The sequence below is a fragment of the Pleurodeles waltl genome, chromosome 1_1, assembly GCF_031143425.1.
Source record: "Pleurodeles waltl isolate 20211129_DDA chromosome 1_1, aPleWal1.hap1.20221129, whole genome shotgun sequence".
NCBI classification, from domain to species: domain Eukaryota; kingdom Metazoa; phylum Chordata; class Amphibia; order Caudata; family Salamandridae; genus Pleurodeles; species Pleurodeles waltl.
Window position 1 is genome coordinate 186747410 of NC_090436.1, and position 21911 is coordinate 186769320.

The following is a 21911-nucleotide window of genomic DNA, read 5'->3' on the forward strand; positions in this document are numbered from 1 at the left end:
AAGGTGTCCATCCATATGTTCATCCCTCCATTTGTTTAATCACCCGTACATACATCCACCCATTCATTCCTCTGTCCTTCTATTCATGCATCTGTCCATCCATGTCAGCCTATCAGTCCATCATTTATCATGTTAATTTATCAATTCATCAATTCTCCCATCTGATGTACATATGTTCAGCTATCTGTTTATCCATCATTCTGTTCACAGAGGCATTTAGTTTGTCCATCTGAATCTAATCATCCATCCCTCCCTTTCAATCATCTTTATGTTCATCTAACCATACGTAAATTTGTCTGCCTCTTAGTCATATCATCTATCTGATCATGTTGTTCTACCTAAATCTTTATGCTTCCTTTGCTCTTTTTGTTAATGCTCCTTATCCTCAATCTTTTTTCTTATACACTCCCTGATAAGAAAGCAAAGTTCACTGCTCAGAGGGGCTTGCACTTGAACATCTGAACTTTCACTATATAAAGGCCTATCCCTCTGTCAAAAATTGCCTAGCATGTCAAAGTATTTGTGCTCTAAGTGTAATTGACTGTTTCGCTCACCATTAAGTAAGGTCTTGAAAATACACTTCAGTTTTCCTACTAACAACCTTATTTGGCATTTTGATATAGTATCTAGAGGAGAAGTAGTGAACAAATAAAAGCAAATATGCATGGTTGTCTTTCCAGGCACTGCAAAAAACAACTTCAGTGCAGTATCCCACCTGAACCTCAAGCAAGAAAATCTTTTTAGCTACCCAACTCAATATTAGTTCACAGTGACATGTTTAGGTTAAAGTGCACTGTCCAAAGCCCCCAGATCGTTGTACATGTCCTGCACTACTGCCAATGGACTTATCCACACAAGTCCATACCTTCGCAATGTGTCACTCACTGCTCCCTTGCATGGTGCCTTTTGACTAAAGAAAGCACCAAGCTGATAAACATTTCAGTGTATCTTGTATTTTCAAGGTACCTTAAATGGTGTGTGTTGGGTTCAGAGTGAATCTTAATCTAATCAGCTCAGAAAGAACTTGGGTCACCCTTACCCAGAAGCCCTGAACCACTATGCATCCCCCATACTGCGGGTATAGTGTCTTCCTGTCTAGCCTGATAGTGCAGGCATTGAAGTGAGCTAACCTACATAGCCTTCATCTGATTAGTACATCCTACCTTGATAGGTCTTCTGTGTCCGTCAATAGCCACAGTGGTGTAACACAGAACAGTATCCACCTATCCTCACACAATGTGATAATGGTCTCCAATATCTGCATCGTCTCCAATATCTTGCAAATATTCATTGCCTTTGGGCTGAATGGGAACCCCCATAAGGGGTGGGGCCCCCCTGTGCCTCAGGGAGTAGAGGGCCTGTGTTACATCCCTGAATAGCCAGCTGAGATAGTAATTTCATTCGGTGCCAGTAATGCATCTCTCCAGCTATTGGCAGATAGTATTTCTACATCCACCTTACAGGCTTCCCTGAGTGTCTGGAAAGTTAACAACTAAAGCTCTGTGATCCCACTCAGCAACCATGCCACTAAATCCATCAATCAGAGCTTTAACTCCAGGGAATGGAAGTCCTGAATGACGTGAATACCTAACATATGTTTACAGGAAATGCTGTCTGTAGTCGATGTCCAGGCTGCAACTGCCAAGAATATCCCGCTTACTGGTTAATTTATAGTTTGTGGTACAGCAGTTCTGGCAGAAAGTCTGTCCGACGCTTTCCCGAAGCCTGGGCCAATAAGATTTTGCTGGTCCCAACCTCTTAAGCAGAAAAAAAGACCATATTTGGCACCATTTAGTGGCTGTCCTATCCTTCAATGGCCATCCAATGCCTGCTTTCTGATTAAATAGGCTAGTAGGAGAGCAGTGACCAGGGCAAGGATCCCTAGCTGCTTTCCTCTTGTGAATGTCCTGGTTGGCTACCCTTCTCGAAGACTATCTCCTGAAGAAACTTAAGTTCCCAGTAAGAGGAACATTTCTTTAGTCAGAACAAACATTTTCTGACATCAAAACTCCATCATTTCCACCTTTCTCAGAATGTCCCTTTAGAAAGAGCATCTTTTAGTTTACATTCTCACTATCTTTGACCAATTCTTCCACCAAGCATTAGATCAGCACGTAATTAAAAGAAGACGTATATCCATTGCAAATGGTTTATACAAATCACAAAGTTTGTAGAGAGGACAGGCAGAGGGTGTATTAGATTTAAACTATATACAGATCTTTCACAAAGGGAAATACACTATTAACTAACCTGTCGAGCCGCTGCTGACTCCAGTTGCTGAGGAAGGGAATGCTTTCTGCCTCCCCTGGATAGTTTTTCTCGAATTGGATATCTGGGATCCCCATTTTCCACAGTCAGTTCATCATCTTCCCCAACAGACTCCAAACGGGTAGTACCACCTGTTGCACACAAAAAGGTATATGTTTAGCACGCAACATTAAAATGTACTTTCAGGTCAAACCGAAATTGACTCTTACACTTCATGGAAAGTTTCTGGTATACATCTTTGAGGCCAAGTATATGAATGTCTAGTGAAAAAACGGAGCAGTTTTCATTTTTTTACTTAAGTTGTTGGCCTCAGAAGGATCAAGGCTTACATCAGCTCTGACGAGACGTAAATGCATCATCTTGATTTAACACTGAGTTGTCAGAAAGAAGTGCTCAGGACTACCTTTACAGCCATTCCTCACTCTTGAGAGAGCTTGAGAGATCTACTCCATGAACACTGTGTATGCATTTTAGGTCTGGCAGTGGCCAATATTTTACCAACATTACATTTATAATACACTTACTAATAGTAGCTTTCAGTCAGTTTTCTTCAACCATTGGCCAGTTACTGTCATTTAAAAAAAATTCCACACACTACAGCGCATAGCAAGGGGCAATGGGCCAGTTCAGTTCAGCAATTGGCAAACTTCACTGTGAGTGATGGCATTCTAACCTATCACAAGGAGCACGTCCATGCACAAAGTAGTTCTTTAATATGTGTAAGACTTATATGGCAATATGTGATTTTTGAGACCAAAACATATTTTTGTTTTTAGCCAGTGTTTCTATTTTTTTATGGACTAGGGGCTGGCAGCTTCACTAAGAATTACGTTTTGCAAAAAAAAATGGCAAAACAAAATAAGCATTGACAAAGCCAAAGGGCTCAAAGCCAACACCAGCTCTGCCAAGCTTGTTATTTGTTAATTTGATCTCTGCATGGTTTGGTGTCTTGCACAATCTTACATCCGTAAAGGAGCAGCCCAATTACAAAATCAGAACATAGCAATGTTATTAGTCATGGGCTACACTTTATTTATCAGTATGTGTGCTCCCCTAAAATCAACTAGCTAGGTTAAACATGTAAAAGGACATTTATATTGTTTATAATGTGTAACATGCATTCACTGCATCAGGACATTACAATAAACAGATGGCATCGGACACAGCAGTAATAGTGAGCTTATGAAAAAGTAGCTCAACATCTATTTCAAAGCAAGAAAAAATGAAGAGTACATGAACAAGATCCTGTAAAGGATAACCACACAGTTTGCAGCACTTGTCTTTATCTACAGCTGTGAGTAAAAGTCAGTTATTTCCCCAAGTGACAAGCCTCCCATTCTACATAAGCCTAGAAGCATCGCACCTGAGGAAGAGCAACAACCTTTTCAATCCAATTGTTTACCCTCAAATGAAGTTCCTCATCGTAGAGCTAAATAAGCTGTTCATCAGCCTTGCTTTGCATTCAATGAACTAATCAGACTAAAATACCTGACATCAGTGATGTGTAGGTGAGAAGCTCTAGACTGGAGACAGTGTCCGTAATGACCTGGTGTGAGGTGGTGACACTGCTTTAAAGAAGCGCCACTCTACATCAGCAAGGTCCAATAACACATGAAACGTTATGTTAATAGGATTTGTATAGCGCGCTCATCAGCTGAAGGGTATCTAAATATTCATAGTCTATGGCTGAATGGGGCCCCTCGAAGAGTTGGCCCCCTTGCGCCAAAGGGGTCTGTGATTTGCCTCTGGACAGCCAGCTGAGAGAGTTATTTCTTTCGGTGTCAGTAAGGCATCTGTCTAGTTATTGTCAAATAATATCCTCACATTCAACTTCTATCCTCATATTCGCCTTACAGGCTTCCATGAGTGAATATTCAAGGCCAAACATGCCACTTTGAGTTATTTTATCTGCTTACACTCTTAAAAAGGCTTCACATCACTATCAGTTGCCTTAAAAATGCAACATTCCTCTACTGATAAAATTAGGGCGCGCTATTTCTGTACATGTATGTGATTTAAACTAGACAAGTTTTGTTAGGGTGAAGATAAGGTAGTGATATTACTTAACGTAATAAAGTTTAACTTCGTTCAACAACCATCCTTGAGAGGAGGCATTCACACATCTTCCAAACGTCAATGTTTTGGTTTATGTACATTTATGTGGAGGTTATTTGCAGATGCATATTCTGCTAGTACAAATACGTGTCTATGTGGTCTACAGCTGGAATACTAAGTTATCTGTATACACAATAAATTATATGAGAGTTACACCCAAGAGGGTGGTTATGCTATACCCTCATCAAATTTACGGGGAGATCAGGTGTACATTAGGAGGATAACAGGTGCAGGAGAACACTACATAAGTACTCCTCCTTTCTACAATTGTGTGAGAAAATCACACTCCTGCTAATAAGAATAATTCGTTTTTTGCATATAGCTCTTTATACTTCACTAACGCACAAGTCTACTTGAAAGTCTTCTCTGCTTCAAACATCCAGCACCTCAAACACTCCTTGCAGCCCAACTAAGACAGAATTCCTGTTATTTGCTAACAATAAACAAAACACAGTACAAACATGGCTCAATTACCTGATCTTTAACCACTACAAACCCTAACTTTTATCTAATGCAAAGTCACTTCGATTCATTCTGTACAACAACCTCACCCTCAGTGAACACAGTGCCAAAAACAAAGACAGCCTGATACCAGTTCTCTCTTCTAAAGAAAACCTAAACTGTTTCTTGCTGAAGCAATTTCATAACTGTTGTTCAAGCCCTCGTACTCTCACATCTGGATTGGGGTAATGTCTACTCCAATCTACCAGCACTTAAGGACATTCTATACACCTTAGTACGTCATCCAAGGCCTGAAGAAATATGATCACATCACCCCCATTTTGATGGCACTCAATTGGTTCCCGTTGCTAGCCCAAACCATCTTCAAAACCAACTGCATCTTTCACAAAGTGACCCCAACTAACACACCCACTTTTATTGCAGACCCGTTCACTATCTCTGGTGGTTCCCGGTACACCTGAAGCCAGGACACCATTGGATAGCAAGCTAAGAAGTGTAATTTTTTTTTTTTTAAACAGACAATAGGTCGTTATCGCGCTCTGGAACAACAGCCCAATATCCATCCTAACCGGCCAAACAATGCTCCAATTTAGAAAAGTGTTGAATATGCACCTCTTTAAGGAACCCTGCATCTCAATGCACTAACTGCCTACAACCCAGATTTCTCTCCTCTTCCTCCTTGAATTTATGCTCATTTTTGACCACGTACAGCACTCTGCTGCCTTTTGGCTAGAAATACCATATACATACATACATCTACGCATGAAGTTTCTAACTACTGTAACTAATAGATGCTACTATCATTACATTTAACGGCACTCAAATTACAGACCTGGAAGAATGAAGGCTGAGTTGGAGCTGCTGGGATTCAAACTAGCTACACTGCACACCTCAGAGGTGGGAGTTTAACTCTTTAAGCTATCCTGTAAGCACAATGAAAAAATAACCCAGGCCACTTTCTCCTGGAGACAAAGCCAATAGTTGGCCGCATCATTCACATTACAGTATGAAAAAGGAGCATGGGAAGTAATAAATCAGGTACCAGTTTGAACCAGGGGTCTAGTCCCGACTCCATCATCGAACTACTAATTTGTCTGTTTTGTAATTAAAGTTTTCATAGGAGTCATACAATCAATTTTAGTTTTATTCAAATTTGTTAGGGCGCCCATGCTCATAACAATTTGTTTCAAAGGACACTAACATCATGGAGGCTCAACAAAGCAAAGAACTTACACTTTATGAAAGCAATCTTTCAAGCAAGGACAAAGACAATAACACTATTTGGATTGCAGTTACTCTGCACTGCAATTCATTTGTGTAACAAAATCAAAATATTTACTTTTTTTTCTAAAAAGTGCGTGCACTGCCCTCCATTTACTTGTTGCCAATACCACCCCACTTGTAGAATCCATTCAAATCCCTACAAACTAATTTTCAATAACTACTTATCTGTCAACATTTTTAAGAATGGAGGAAAAATAATGATGACAATGTTTAAATATTAAATCACAGATCATATAAATTGAGGTTCATTGACTATGCTTATTTTGCCATGGCTTTGAGCAAAAATTATCAGCTTGCTCTAAAACATAAGATTGTCCTCACATATCTGCTGTCCTCTAACTTTACTACTGTTACTTAATTGAAGCAGGTACATTTCCTGTTCATGGCAGCATGAGCTGTTTAACTTTCTATGTTTGATGGCATACTGACAATGAGCTTGTTCATTCTGTGGCTGCCTTATGTTACAGCAAGGTCCTTGCGGGCTTATTCTCTTCTCTAGTCTTGATGCAAGAAGCCGCTTGTAACTCTCTGTATATGCTAGGCCCCAAGCTTGGTAATTCCCTTACCCTAAGAATGTGCTGCCTTGCTGACCTCACTCTAGACAGCTCAAGCAAACTTTAAAAATGAACTTATTTTGTTAATGGTCTCTGGCCAGTTGGTGTTTTTTTGCTCCCCATGTTCCAAGAACCTAGACGCCTTATTGGTAAAAGTGACTTAAATTAATAAATGGTGTAACCATTTGGCATTAATGTAATTCTTATACTGAAGTAACTGCAACATAGATCTTTGGACAGTCAAAGATTAAAATAGATAGGTTCTTGCTTGCAAAACTGAAAATGCCAAGCTCTCAGTTGTTGCAGTGCCTAAAAAAAGACAGACAGAGCTTGAGAAATAGACTGGCTGAATTTTGACAGGGGTCAATTATATATGAAGAGTGATAAGTAGATATCCATCTGCTGAGAATATGAAAGATTTCCTTGGTGATAGAATAGATCTCGTTGCAAAGAAGCCTCAAGGAAAAATCCATCATTTGACCATATAACTCAGAATGTCTAGGACGTGGGATTACTCACTAAAGGATCCAAAAAATTATTTTAAAATGAACAAATGTGAGGGTGTGTGTCTTTGACACTCCCAAGATGGCTGCCGGCTGACAGAGCTCCTGCTCCATGGTCCGGACTTTGCCTCTTTTTTGACCGGAGACACATTTGACCTCATCCCACAGCAGCTGGAGGGCAGGGAACTTCTGTGGTGAGTTCATTTCGTTGCTCTAAGCATCCATCTTCCTGCAGCCCACTCTCACGCACGGCAGGTCGTGGCCGGCGTCTTTCCCACGACTTTATGCTGACAGGAACTTGAACGCCTGCTTGTTCTTTGCGAGGCTGCTATTTTCTTAAGTGCATATCTGGGTCCTGTTCATCGAAATAATGGCCAAGCTTTCAGAAACGCCATTAATGTCCCTTTTTTCAGGATTGTTCCACATTTTCTTCAGCTCCTTAGTCTACAGTATCTCTGCTGGGACAGCTCATATCACTCAGTCATATGATATCTCGTACTCTACAGCTGGATTGTTTTTTGCAGTTTTGGTCAGCCAATTCAAACATTGGCGGTCACTTTCTCCTTCCACGTTACAGTTGGTGGCACTTCTCTTTATACTGCATACTCAAAAATGGCAGAGGGAGGCACTACGTCTTAGAATAACGGTTCCCCCACTAATGTTCCAGCTGTTTCACGCAAGGAAAATTCAGGTGGTGACATTAAAAGACTTAAGAAAGATCCAGCTTCTCCAAGGAAATCTCCCCTCCCAATTACCATGGAGGACTTACTGGATGAATTAAAAATACTGAATCCTTTCATGATGGAAACCACTAATATTCTTTAGCATTTTGAAGATGAATAGTCTTCTCTTTAATCTAGGGTTTCGGATATTGAACTTCATATTGCATAGACTCGGGAAGCAACCTCGAAAGCAAACATAATGGTCAAGGAAAAGGTCCAGCCCTCAAAGGACAAACTGAAGAGTTAGAAAACAAAAACAGGCTAATTATCAGGAAGGGGGTGATATGATTACTTTTTTACATGTAAATTTATCCAATATAGTGGGTCTCACCACAAGTTCCCCCCCTAAAGCTTGAGAGTCTGGGCCTAATTTCTTGGACCCAAACTCTCTAGCACAAATTCTACTCTTAAACCTAAAGGACTTATCATCCTTTTCCTCCAATATACTGATTTAATGCAAGTTCTTTTTGCCTCCAAGCAGCACAAGGAGATGATTTGGTCAGGTCACAGAATTTTCCTCTCACTAAATGTCTCCCCAGCCACAGATGCTCGTCATAAGGAATTCTTGGACCTATGCCCCTCTTTGCATGCTATGAACACAAGATATGGCCTTCTCCACCCATGTACCTTCAAGGTTACTTACAAGAACAGAACCGCTTCTTATGATTCTCCAGCACAACTCAAGGAATTCGTCCATCTTCACAATAGAGAAGCCGTGGACACTGGCGGCACTTGAAGTTCCATTTATTTTCTGTATCTTTAGATTCCTATTCTTATTACTCAATGGGCTGACGTTACTGCATTGCTGCCTTTCTATTACCAATGTCTTTTCTCCTTTTCCCCCTCAGGTCCCTTGTCTGTTGGCTATGGCTTCATTTAACTGTTCATTGTTCAGATGTTGGCTAGTCTCCTTTTAATTGAACGTCCATCTCAAGTCTCTCCTCCTGAATGGCTAAGACATCTTTTTATGGTTTATGCATGTCCCCATCTTCTTCCCCTTTCTTTTCTTGAGTTACTTACATCTCTAACTTAATTTTTCTCAGACAGGGTGTTTCAGTCAGTTCATCCTTCATGGTGTTCCTATGTGCTCCATCTACAATTTTTCCTTCTCAAATTTTCTTTCTATGGTTCTGATCCTTCTGACTTTCTGCCATACTTCTTTGGTTTTATATCTTTTGGATCTTCCTTGGACTCATTCCTTGTTCCTTCTTTCCTGTCCCTTCCTCTTTTCCTCTTCCCCTTTTCAATAACATGTTTCTTTGTTCAGTTTAGTTTAATTGGATGGTATGCAGTTATGGTGTAATGTATTTTTAAATTTTTGAGGAGGTTGCTGTTATGTGCAGTTATTGTGTAATGTCTTTTTCTATTTTTGAGGAGGTTGCTGTTATGTATCTTGTTTACCAATTTTCTTTATGAATAGATTAAGATATGTTTCTTGGAATTTCAAAGGCATTCGGAGCCCAATCAAGAGACAAAGAGTACTCACTCATCTCTCTAAACTCTTGTCATGTTGCTATGGTACAAGAAACCCATCACCTGCTGTTCACCTTAAAAATTGTGGTATTATTTTATTCCATAACGCGTTATCTGTTAATATTTTAAAACAAGAAATTGATGTGGATGGTAGATGCTTCATCTAGATATAACCATTAACGGGTGCCCCTATTTCTTTTTTAATGTCCACAGGCTTTCCATTGAACAGTTTCTGAAAGAGGTTTAGTAGTTGCATGGCGTCTTTATCATTCTGATCGCTTAGAATATTCATTTTTTTCCCTTCTACCTATCTTTCCTCCTCTAGAACAGGCTGTATTTTTCTATTTTCAAAAATTTACACAACATTTGATTCACGCTGAATTAGGCCCTCTCCTTGTCTCCGACCATGTCCCAGTGATTGATGACCTAGAGTCTACCCATTTGTCCACTCACTCTAATTGGTTGCTACATGATTAGAGCAATTCATCAATGAAATCTTTGACAATAACATTCGTCCAGATGTCAAGTTCTACCATTTTTGAGACTCTTTCAAAGCTACAGTACGAGGCTATATTATCAATTATGTATCTGAGAAAAAAGCGTGCTGCTAAGGAATCCTCTGCTCTCTTACAACCTATTAAGAAACACAAATACCATTCTTTGTCCCACAAAGAAGTTCTGGATCAACTCATCCAGGCCAGACTCAGTTTTAGCACAACTTCCATCAATAATATAAAAATTAATGTGAAGTAATATGGCGGCTCCAATAAGGCAGGTAAGATGCAAGCCAATTATTTAAAAGTCCAAAAACAAAGGTCTAAAATAGAAGTAATTCATGATGCACTGGATGATTGATTACTTAAAGATTTAGAAATTATTTGTTTTGCCAAATTTTGTGCAAGTTTATACACAAAGGACACACTTTCCACTCATGATTACTCGGATTCATTTTTTCTCTTGATTACAAAAATACAAGCCACACAAGTTTATTTGTCTCCGCTGGAGGCAGACATCTCCCATCCTGAGATACATACAGCAATTTCCAAACTCTCAAAGGACAAAACAACCTGTCCAGATGGTTTTACAATCTAATTCTACTCTAAATCCTCAAATCTTCTGGTACCTAAAATCCTATTACTCTTTTAAAACCTTCTAGTCTCTGACACTATGGTTGTCTCTTTCCTGGAGGCCATGACATCTTTAATTGCTATAAAAGATTAGGATCCGGCTTACAGCAAAAACTGTAGACCAACTTCCTTCATTTATACAGATTGTAAAATCTTTCCAAAAATGTTGGTGCTCTGTGCAAACGAGACAATCCTTTCTCTTGTTGGAATTGAACAGTCCAGTTTTGTTAATGGACAGTACATTTCTGGCAGTTCCTGAACCTTCTCAAACATTATCCAGGGCGCCTTCATTAGCAGCGGTCACCTTGAACACGGAAAAAGCTTTTGATCACGTAAATTGGGATTTCTTGTTCAAAGCACTTAAATGGTATGGTTTTGGTCACATATTTCTGCAGTAAAATTTTCTATGCTTCCCTTTCCACCTTGGTATTCACGAACGGCCTCCAGTCTCCTTACTTCCTCCTCACCAGACAGGGATGCCCCCTGTCACCATTACTCTTCATCTTTGCTTTGGAACCATTCCTAAAACCTCTACGTAGATCCCAGATTCTAACTGGCTATAATCACAGTTAAATATTAAATTTACTACCTATGCAGAGACAAGTACTCAAGTGGTCTCTCTGGTTGGCTAAATGAATTACTTCAATTTCCCAGACAATCTCTAATAGTCAGTTCATCTAATTTGAGGAATTATATATCCACTTCCAAATTCCCCCCTCATATAGACCCAAATATGCTGATTTCTTAGACATTGTCAGACAAAATGTCATAAATCCCTCTTCTACTTTCTCTCAGTCCCCTGGTGATCCTACAATACCTTATGACTTCTCCAGAGAAGTCAAAGCTTCTTTTATCTATAAAAAGCTTTCTACTTCAGATTTAGTTAGAGCCAAAACTAAAACTGAAGCCTCTTTTGTGTTCACTTTCTCTATTTCTGCATGGAATAAATTTGGCTCAAGATAGATCATAGTTCTCAATCTGCCAGCACTATTCAGACCATGTTTTTTCTTTTCCAACAGGTTGTTTTAACTCCTTGCTCTTTATTTACAATTAAACTCTTGAATAATAACAATTGCTGGACTTGTAACACTTCTAACAGAGACTTTCTTCATATGTTTCATTGCCCTACGCTCTTGTCTTTTTTGGCAGCAAGTATGGTGCATACTTTCTCAACTCTTTTCTGTTTCGACTCCTTTAAACGCCGTCCATCTTTTTCTTGGTGGTTGTTCGGATATATGGTTCGCAGATAAGGTTAAGGGTAAATTGGTGGTTCTTCTACTGCAGTGGCCTTTCAGATTATTATCTCTAGTTGGGGGAACTTGAATACGTTTCTTTTTTAAACATGGGAGAACATGATTTGTCATAACCACAGACAGGAAACTGGTCACTCACCCACACTATAGATAGGCATTAAGAGAGATTTGCTATGGCTGCCTTTGGCTTCTTACTTATCAAACCATCAAAATTAAAAATGGTGACTTTTTAAATCCTCCCTGAATTACTTATATTCCCCTTCGTATTCTTCATGCACTCCCACTAAATGGCTGACTATATACCTTTGGGATATTTTGTACCATAATTTCTTTGCCATCCTCTTTTTCTTCTTTATTAACTTTAAAACAAATGTGGTTTAGTTAGTCCCCCCTTTATTTTTCTCGCTCTTTTAAAAAAAAAAAAAAAAACATATCAAATGCAATTTGTTCTCTATTGCAAAATTGTGCCCTTATTTAGTTTGAGAGAGATGTCTTATTTCACATAGGCAATTTAATTGTTTTTCATGATATATTTGATTTGTCTTCAAAATTAATGCTGTTTCTACTAAGACATGTCTCAATTTTTTGCATACTTAAATATTTTGCTGTATTTCGGTATGTTAATTCTTCAATAAAACATTTTGAAACTAAAAAAAATTGAACAAATGTTATCAAAGATTTCTTTTTCTTTTTTCATATTGGAAGAAATCTGCCTTTTCTGCGTGGTCACCCCAGGTATTTTGCCTTATGCTGGACCCCATATTGTTGTTGACTTTAGAATTCAATTTACTTTACCCCGCTAACCAGTAGTAAAGTGCTGGTGCTCCCCCTTCAAACATGGTCGAATAGGCATACTCCTTACACATATATTTAAATTACATTAAGTCCCTAGTTTATGTTACAATTTGCAGCCAGGGCCTGGATGTAAAATGCCACTAGTAGACTGCAGCACCTATTGTGCCATCCCCTACACTCACTGCAAACACAGCCTACACAGCCTGAGTAGCCTGATTGTAGCAGTGTAAACACTGCAATTCGGCCTGTCAAAATAAACTCTTTTGGCAGGTCAAAATCTCCCTTTTAAATACTAATAAGATACATCTATTTAAGCCTGATAGCCTACAACCTACAAGGTGGGGAGCATGGCATTTAAAAGTAGGGCAGTGGGACATCTAGACATTTACTGATAACTCATTACAATGACTAGCACCCAAAACCTTTTTTTCATTGCGGGAGACCTAGCTTTCCTAAGTAGAAAACGAGAGTACAGATTAAAATTACTGAATCTCTGGGAGGGGACTAGCTAGGAAATAATTAAGCAACTATTTTTAATAACTAAATGGTGAAGTTGGATTTTAATAGATATTAAAGAAAAGTAACATTTAGAAAGTTATCTTTCGCCTGCCTGTGATTCCCGGAGGCCAATTTGCATTTGCTTTCCAACTTCTCTCAGCCAGGTATTAGTATCTGAATTCATGTGAATAAGGTTTGAAATGCTGAAGATTTTCATCGTCTTGAAAATGCCCTAAGTGGGTGTAATAGGCCATGGGAACTTTCACCCCATTGGTTTGGATGTACACAGGAGTGATTCCCTCCCATTAGTTAGTGCTAAGCATAAGTGTGGGATCTCCAGGCACCCACTTCAAAACACTTTCTGGACCTGAGAGAGACCAGAAGAGGACTTGCTGTCTAGTACCTGAGAGAAACCCACAAGGACTGGACCTGCTCCCTCTTCTACCCACAACAAAGAAGGGAACTGCAAGGGTCATGAAGCTGATCCCCTTGTTCAATCATCAGGCATACAACAAGCTACAAGATGCCTTTCCTGCAAGTCCCCAAATGACCAGTGGCAACTGGACTGGATTTTGCTGTTGGCCTCTGCCTGATAATCTATGAGTCTTTAAAAGCCTTCCCTGAGGCCATGGGGGTCTTTAGAAGTGAACTCCTGTGGTGGTGTGGCACTTAAAGGACTAAGTTAGAAGGTAAAACCTTTGACCAGGACAAACCAGTTTGATGTATTCGACCTGTGGAGAGTCTAAAGTTATGCCAAGGGTTAAGTCACCAACCCTACTTAATAAGCCAAGAAAAACAATTGGGGGAACATCACACAGTACAGGAATACTGCATTGGGCACTAGAATCGTGGAAACTGGTGAAGCACAAAAAAGAGAAAGGTGAAGCCAAAGAAATATCAATCACCGAATACTATCTTTCCAGGATCAATTTCAAATTTCAAGACAAATTTTAAGTTATACTGACACACTGCAACATTATATATATACATACACACAGGGACGTCATAGTTAGAAAACAACATGAGAAATTCTCGAAAAATCCAAAAGGCTCCAGGGACATTACAGTTAAGAAATAGAACAGAAAAACCTTAGAAATGCACTAAAAAAACAAAAGATACAGGAAAGTTATAGTTATACAATAGAACAATAAAAGCCCAAGAAATTCGCTGAAAAAAACAAAGGTTACTGGGACACTGTAGTTAGGAAATACAATAAAAAACTTTAGAAATTCACTAAAAAAATTAAAGGTTACAGCAACTTTATAGTTAGGAAATAGAAATAAAATAAATCTTAGAAATTCACTGAAAAACACAAAGGGTACATGGACATTATAGTTAGGTACTCAAATTACTTGCGCAAAAACCATATAAATTCAGCAGGTATAGTTACCAGCACTAACTGTAACTTACATCCCACATCCTCATCGTGAGGGACATTTAACATTCAAAATACTAGTAAATAAACAGACACACCACCATGAAACAGGAGGATTTGAACCCTCAATCTACTGAGTGTCAGTCCAAGAGCTCTACCAATAGGCCACTATTGACTCTGTACTGTGCATCAGAACATAGCTATAACATTCGAACCAAACATCTTACTAGTGTGACACTATGAAGTCGTATATAGAGACCATTGCAATACCAATCTCTCTCGCTCTCTCTACCATCCCATTATGGAATGGAAGAGAGAAAGGGAGAGAATGAGAGAGAGATATTTAGAGGAAGACTTTGACAGAAAGAAATTGTGAGAGAGACAGAATGTTTCTCTAGGCTTTGATGAAAGATACACTTAGAATGAGATATTTTAGGGCAAATTGAAAAGAAAAATGTATTTGTCAAATAAAAAGAGTGCAATCACATTTCCGATTTTATTTAAATATTTGAAATTCTAAAGTAATTAAAGCAAATATGTGTCTACAGACACACCTAGACCGGAACCCTCAACCTTCACGGTGAGGGCCTGAGACCTTAACCTCTAGGCCACAGGTGACTCTTTGCTATGCAATTTCCAGACATAGATATGACATTCAACCTAAAGATTTTGATGGCGAAAAGATGTAAATGTTCCATCACTAGAAATGTTTAATAGTCAAAACACTGGTAAATAAACAGACACACTGTCATGAGATATTAGGATTTGAACCCTCAACCTACTGAGTGACAGTCCAAGAGCTTTACCAGTAGGCCAGAAGTGACTCTGCTGTACTGTGCATCAAAACATAGTTATAGCATTCGAACCAAAAATCTTGCTTCTGTACCACTTTGAAGTAATTCTATTGCAATGGTCTCGCCACTGAATGACTTCAAAGCGGCAGACAAGCAAGATTCTTGCTGCCAGGTGACTTCCATGATGAGAGCTCAAAGGTCCCAACAGTCCTAGCTGGCTCCCTGCATCCTGCAGGAGCCAGCATTGCTCCCGCAAGCAGGGAGCTGCTTTGAAAGCAGGTACCTGCTTGTGGAGGCAATGTTTTCATCTCTTTCCCTGCACGCATATTTGTGTGCACAGAAAGAGACGAAAACTCTGTTTTCAGCAAGCAGGAGCTGTTTGACACCTCCCACTTACTGAAAGCAGAGTTATGTTTGTTTTTGCTTGGTGGGAGCTGTCAGCTCCCACCAGGCAAAAGCAAACAGCTACCTCCCGAGGGTGGGCACCTCGGGAGGTAGCAGGAGCCAGCCCTGGGGTGTGGTGGGACCCAGTGCCATCTATGGCTCCACAAGGGTGGGTCACGCGGACGCCCCCCCCCCCCCCTTCATCTTTGAATTTAACCTCAGGGAGGTGATGGTCCCCGGGGATGGGGTTCTGCGACAGACCCCCAGCACCGGGTTAAGCTATTGGAGCCCTGTGAAGGTGGTGGTTCCCGGGGTCCCACCTCCACCGCTTTTATTAAACATACATATCCCAGGGAGGTGGTGGTCCGTGGGGCTGCAGGGGGGCCATGCGGCCCCTCTCTGCATTTATTTCAGTACATTTGCCCCGGGGAGGTGGGGCCGCGTGCCCCCTTGAAAACTTTCGCCCTGGAGAGGTGGTGGTCCCCAGGGCGCAGGCAGGCCAGACCGCATACATAAAGAGCAGTGCCCTGGGAATGTGGTAGTCCCCGGGCTTCAATAAGCCCTAGAAGGGGGGGCCCTGAACCCTCCTCCCATATTTTGGCAATGACCCCAGGACCAGGCCCACCAGGGGCAAAATGAAAAGCAAGCGCAGGAAATGGTGTTTGCTTTTTTTTATTGTGGTAAAATTCATGGATTTGCGGAAATTTTCACTGTGATCTCTTAAAAGAAAAAGGTTAGGCCATGGGAGGGGGTGTCCCTGGGAGACCCCTGCACCAAGACTAGGGTAACAGTACCCTACCCCCTTTTCTCTTTTTTTTTTTAGACTCAGCAATCAGATCCCTGCACAAGATTAGGTGTATTCACAAAGCCTTTGCGTCTCCTGATAGACAAATTTGTTTTTCTTTTAATATTTCAAAAACTACTGAATGGATATACACCAACTAACGGAAAGGCTTCTTTCTGGACCAAGAGCTACTTTTCTCCTAAATTTGGTGTAATCCCATCCAGAAGTTCGGGCTGTAGTAGTGTTCAAAATTGGAGCACTGCAAAGTGAACAGACTGTAAGCCATTTGCTACTTTGACAATTGATCCTAGACAAAACACGTGATGCTACCACCGGGGCCTGCTCATCTCCAGGGAGTAAAGGCAGGAGTTAGTAGCAGTAGCACGGAAAAGAAGCTTGAAACTACTGAATTCACTTATAGCAGTAGCACAGCAAAGAAGCTTGAAACTACTGAATTCACTTATGCTGTAAGGGAGAAATTTGGATCAATCATCACTGCTGGGGATTTAACCATTTCCTCAAGGACAGGAAGGAGTCCCATATGATTGGTCCAAAGGGAGGCATCCCAGCAAGCAATATTACAAGAAGCTCATCTGTATCAGCATTACGTTTGAGCTAATTATGGCTCTCCCATTGCTCAAATGCAGTGAGGCAATACTTCCTGAAATCACTATTTAAAAGAATGCAGACTTCATACCTTCAGATAAATTCAGGTAATGAAACTCAAATCTAGCACTTAAGTCAAAACCTCCGTGTAACAACAATAGTGTCCATAGAAAGAAAATATTTGGTACAATTAGAGAGTCACCCAGGCATTATGTACCCACAACCATAGTGGCTAGTAGTGAGTCTTGGCACAGACCTAATTTCTGGAGACTCTTGGAGGATGGTTTTGGCTTACACTAGACACGTCATTACAAATTCTTGCATAAAAGCATGCATCATGGGAGTCTTGTACTGCTTGAACCACCTGTAAACACTTTATTCCATAAATGAATACACAGATATGCACACAAAGGACTATGTAGCCTTTTTCACACACAAGATCCGTTTCCTCAGATGTCATTGAGAGAATACAATGATATGAGCCGATCGTCCATCATCATAGTTGACAAGGTGGCTGTGGCCCAACATACGTTGGGCTACTTATCTGCTGAGAAGGGAAGCAACATGTGAACTGTTTATGGTGCTGCTTGTATGGCAATGCAAGGGGAATGCCAGTGTTGTATGGGCTGATAGCGTTTACATGCCATTCACATCTATGTACCCAGACATAAATACAGAACATTAAAACAGAATAATTTCAACATTTTATCATCCATATTACATAATAGCTTAAATATTTTTGAATGTGGAACTTGTTAACAAAATAAAGCCACCTTTATTCTCCTACCCATGCATTTTCAGAGATGTTATTGATAACAGATATTCTACCAAGAACTCAACACCACATCTTAAAGGTCATAAATAATAGCAAAGCAAACAAATCAGGCACTACAAACCAACTGATCTTGCAGCTGAAGAGGAAACTGACAGTCTATGCGTACTAAATCAAGGGAGAATGTGTAGAACACTGTGGTGGCAACAGATCCGAGAAACATCTCTTCTCTACCTTGAACAGCCTTTTCAATACCTCTGCACAGAATACATTATTTTAATCAATACCATCCATCTAAATGCATGTGCAATCACACTCTTGGGAAACAACTTCCATATGTTTAAAACATGTTCCATACTGTCTCAGGAGTGACTTAAGGTTTTTCACGAAATCAGCAAAAAAAAAACAAATTTGCGCACACAGTTCCTAAAACAATAATGATCAAGTACTGGATGAATGCCAAACTGCCCAATTAGCTTAAAAATGCATACTTATGTCCCTGGCCTGGCTATCTGGGTGCTTCAGCTCAATTTGACAACACTGCTGGCCGCAGTATGGCAGCCTCTTAGAAGGCAAAGCGCTTTCTTGAGTCCCACAATTCAGAACTCAAGCTGGTCTGAAATGTCAATTGTGTGTGCAACTAGACTATGAAAATTGTAGGAAACAACTCAAAATTCTGTGTGCCAACAGCTACCCTACATCTAATAAGTTTGAAACTAAGCAATGGTGCCAGTAGATGTTGTGCACTGGGCGGTGGACTGCCTGCGGAGCATACATGTCAGGTTCCACCCTCAACCTTCCATACGTCTTTCTCGATGCAGGCCGCGGGGGGGTCAGCACGTGGTCAGTCTTTGTTATGGACCACTAGAGAGGCTTTAGCTTGTGCTTTTAGCTTGTCAACCAAAGGAGTAGTTCTGGTATTCCAGGCGGCAAAACCTCAGGACACAGTCTTACCAGGAGCGTCTCTCCCATGCTGCTGGGCTGGAGAGAGCCGTGTGCGCATGTGTGTTTGGCCGGCCAAACACACGTGCACTCTGAGGAGAGTGCACAGTGCACTCCCCTCTGCTCATCATCCCCAATGCCCCCCCCTTTCACATGAAAAGGATAACATAACTTATTACTCTTTCCATGTAAAACAAATTGCAGCAGTTGCTGCTGCGGGGAGAGCGGTAACGATGCTCCACCCAAATGGAGGAGCCACGCCTGGCATTTACCAAATCTTTATAAAAAGACTCACCAAGCTATTTCATAGAGACTACCTGGAGTAACTCATTTACAGACTTCATTAAAGGGCGTCTAAATAATTCCTCACAAGCACAAAATATTTATAGGTAACTTGTGTCGGTGGAGACTAATGAGGTACAGGACATTTTGGTTGTTGAAAATCCACAGACTCTAGTCTAAAAGAACATATAGGGAAGCAGGTTAGGCTTTTCCTGTGGAGAAAACAGAAAAAGGTTCTAAGTCTTATACGACTTGTGGCATGAAGGCTAAAGACATGATTTAAAGAACCTGAAGAAAATCACAAGCGAGTGAGGGACTTAGAGACTTGTTGAAATTAACATGTAAAAAGCTGAATGAGAAGATGTACAATTATTGGTGTTCTTCGTCAACTGCTTTTTAGCTCCAGCTCTTCTCGACATGCTCTATTCTGTGGGGTTTAAGCATGCCCATCATATTCATTCATTCCTGGGCCTGCCTTTCGAAAATCTCTTGCTGTTGTTGGTAAATGCTTTACATTTGTCCTGCCTTGAGGCTGTTTTGTTACCACTTTGGAGACTGACCCTGCTACTTGGATTATTGCACGATTGGGCACGTACCTTAGTGTGGCGCACTATTTTTCCTTTTGCCTCTCTGCTTCGCTCATGGCGGTATGTTGTTTCTTCATCTTCCTTGGTTTCAGACATCTTGCTGTTTCTTTGCGATGTCTGCGGGCTTTTCTTTATTTAGTTTGAGGTTTTTTGCAATTTTATGTAGCACGAACTCGACACAGAGGTATTGGAGCGCTTTATTTTTTTTGCAGTTTTATATAGCGCAAACTAGATACAAAGGTATTCCAGCGCTTTAGAACAGCACCGGTTAAATTACAAAAGAACACACTCATTTTTGGTAGCAAGGGGAGAATAAGTGATTTGCCCAGAATCACAGGATGTTGAGCAGGTGCCAAGACTCGAACCATGTTCCCCAGCTCCAAAGCCAGAAACTCTGGCCCTTATGCCACATCCTCCCCCCATAGGGTATTTTTTATCTGGTGCGTGTTGGGGAAGTCTGAGAATAGCTTGTTTTTCCTTATATAGCACTTGGTAATACAGGTTCTGCCATTTCATAACGCTGCAAAGCAGGTACCATTCTTAACAAAATCTCTATATTTCATTTGCCTCGATCTTGCAGAGATGAATTGAAAAACCTATGTCAGGATTGTAATCTGTGCCATTCTCGTTCTGTCAAGACCTCTACAATAGGTAAAATAACCAACTGATTTGAGCACAGCTTAACACTAGGCGATAGCACGTGCTCTTGCTAACCTCCAGAGACTCACTAACCAAGCATATATGTTACTTCTACGCAAGAAGATGGCGAAAGGTGTTGTTTCCAAAATGGTGGAAAAGGAGTTGTGACACCAGACCCAAGCACTTCACAGCCTCACGCGCGATGGCAAAAACCATCTAGCCTTTGGCTATAAATTGGGCCTCTTCAAATAGAGTTCAGTTAGCGCAAACCTGATACCAAGGTAATACAGCTTTTTACATGAGCACCGGTTAAATTACTCAGGAACACATTTATTTTTGGTAGCAAGGCAAGAGTAAGTGGGTTTGCTCAGAATCACAGGATATGTGGAGCTGGCACAGAGACTCGAACCATGTTCCCCAGCTCCAAGGTCAGCAGCTCAGGGCCCTTATGTCACATCCTCTTACCTAGGGTACTTTGTCTGGTGCTTGTTGGGGAAGTCTGGGAAGAACTCATTTTTTTAAAATAGCACTTGGTAATACAGGTTCTGCCATCTCATAGCACTGCAAAGCAGGTGCCTTTCTTAACAAATTCGCTATAATTTATCCTCTTCTGTTATTCTCTTTGTATACAGTCAATGTTTTTAAAAGTTAGGCTGGTACTGCCAATGTAGAGGAATAATTCCTTTAAAAGTTTACCACACAGAAATATATGGCTGCCCCCTTTTCTTTGCTCCTAACTCTTCTTGACACCCTCAATTCTGGTTAAATACCACAAAGTTGCGTCTTTGTGACTTGTTTGGTGCTATAAAGGTTTAGGTAAACACACTAGAAAGGGTTGCATCTCTAGAGTATCACAGGCAGCCTGTAGGAATGAGGCAAAAACCCAACCAAGACTGTAGCTTTGTTGTGTCCTCTCTCCTGCAGCAACAGGCCTGGAAGGGTTGCTGTGGCACCTGGCATACATCCACTACACTCCAAACCAAAACATAAAGGTAAAAAACATTGTTATTTACAACATCAAAAGCTCTAACTCTCACAAATGTGAAACCTATTGCATTGCAAATGCTTGTTCTCTTGGTAATACAGATTACTATTCCACTGATTTCCCCCATCGCTGGGTGAGATAAATTGCCTTCATTTTCTGCTGCTGGTCAGCACAGACCCTTCTTCCAGATAAGTGTATTTATAAAATTAGAATTTAAAGAGACTGAGGGCCTGATTATGGGTTTGGTGGATGGTTTACACTGTCCGCCCAACTTCCGCCAGGGAGGTTGCCGCCAGACTGGCTACCTCCTTATCGGGCACATTAAGAGTTTCCTGCTAGGTCAGCGGGTGGAAACCTGAGTTTCCACCCGCTGGCCTCGCAGGGAACAGCCTACAGCATTGTTTCCGGCTTGTAATCAAGCCAGATGCAATGCTGTATGGCGCAAGGTGCACCAGCACCCTTGCAATGTTCAGTGTCTGTAAAGCGAGGGTGCTGGCCATGGGGGTCCCTGCACTGAGTATGCCAAGTGCATGGGCAGTGCAGGGGGTCCCCTGAAACCCCACGCACCCGTTCTCCACCAGCCTTTTCATGGCAGTGCTACTGCCATGAAATGGCTGGCGGAGAATGAGTTTGTGATCCCCAAGGCAGCTCCGCTTTCAGTGCTGCCCTGATGGATTAGGACATGCACCTACCGCCAGATCACCAGG

The 21911-nt window shown here is 40.9% G+C and overlaps 1 protein-coding gene across 5 annotated transcripts in view; it reads right to left on the reverse strand.

Moving 5' to 3' along the window:
* Nucleotides 1-21911, reverse strand: part of PDZD2 (PDZ domain containing 2) — an 877375-nt gene that overhangs the window by 246568 nt on the left and 608896 nt on the right. For all 5 annotated transcript variants that reach the window (XM_069220426.1, XM_069220418.1, XM_069220410.1 and 2 more), the window contains exon 7: nt 2251-2399. In XM_069220426.1, coding sequence (XP_069076527.1) covers nt 2251-2399 — 149 coding nt within the window. The remainder of the gene's footprint in view (nt 1-2250; nt 2400-21911) is intronic.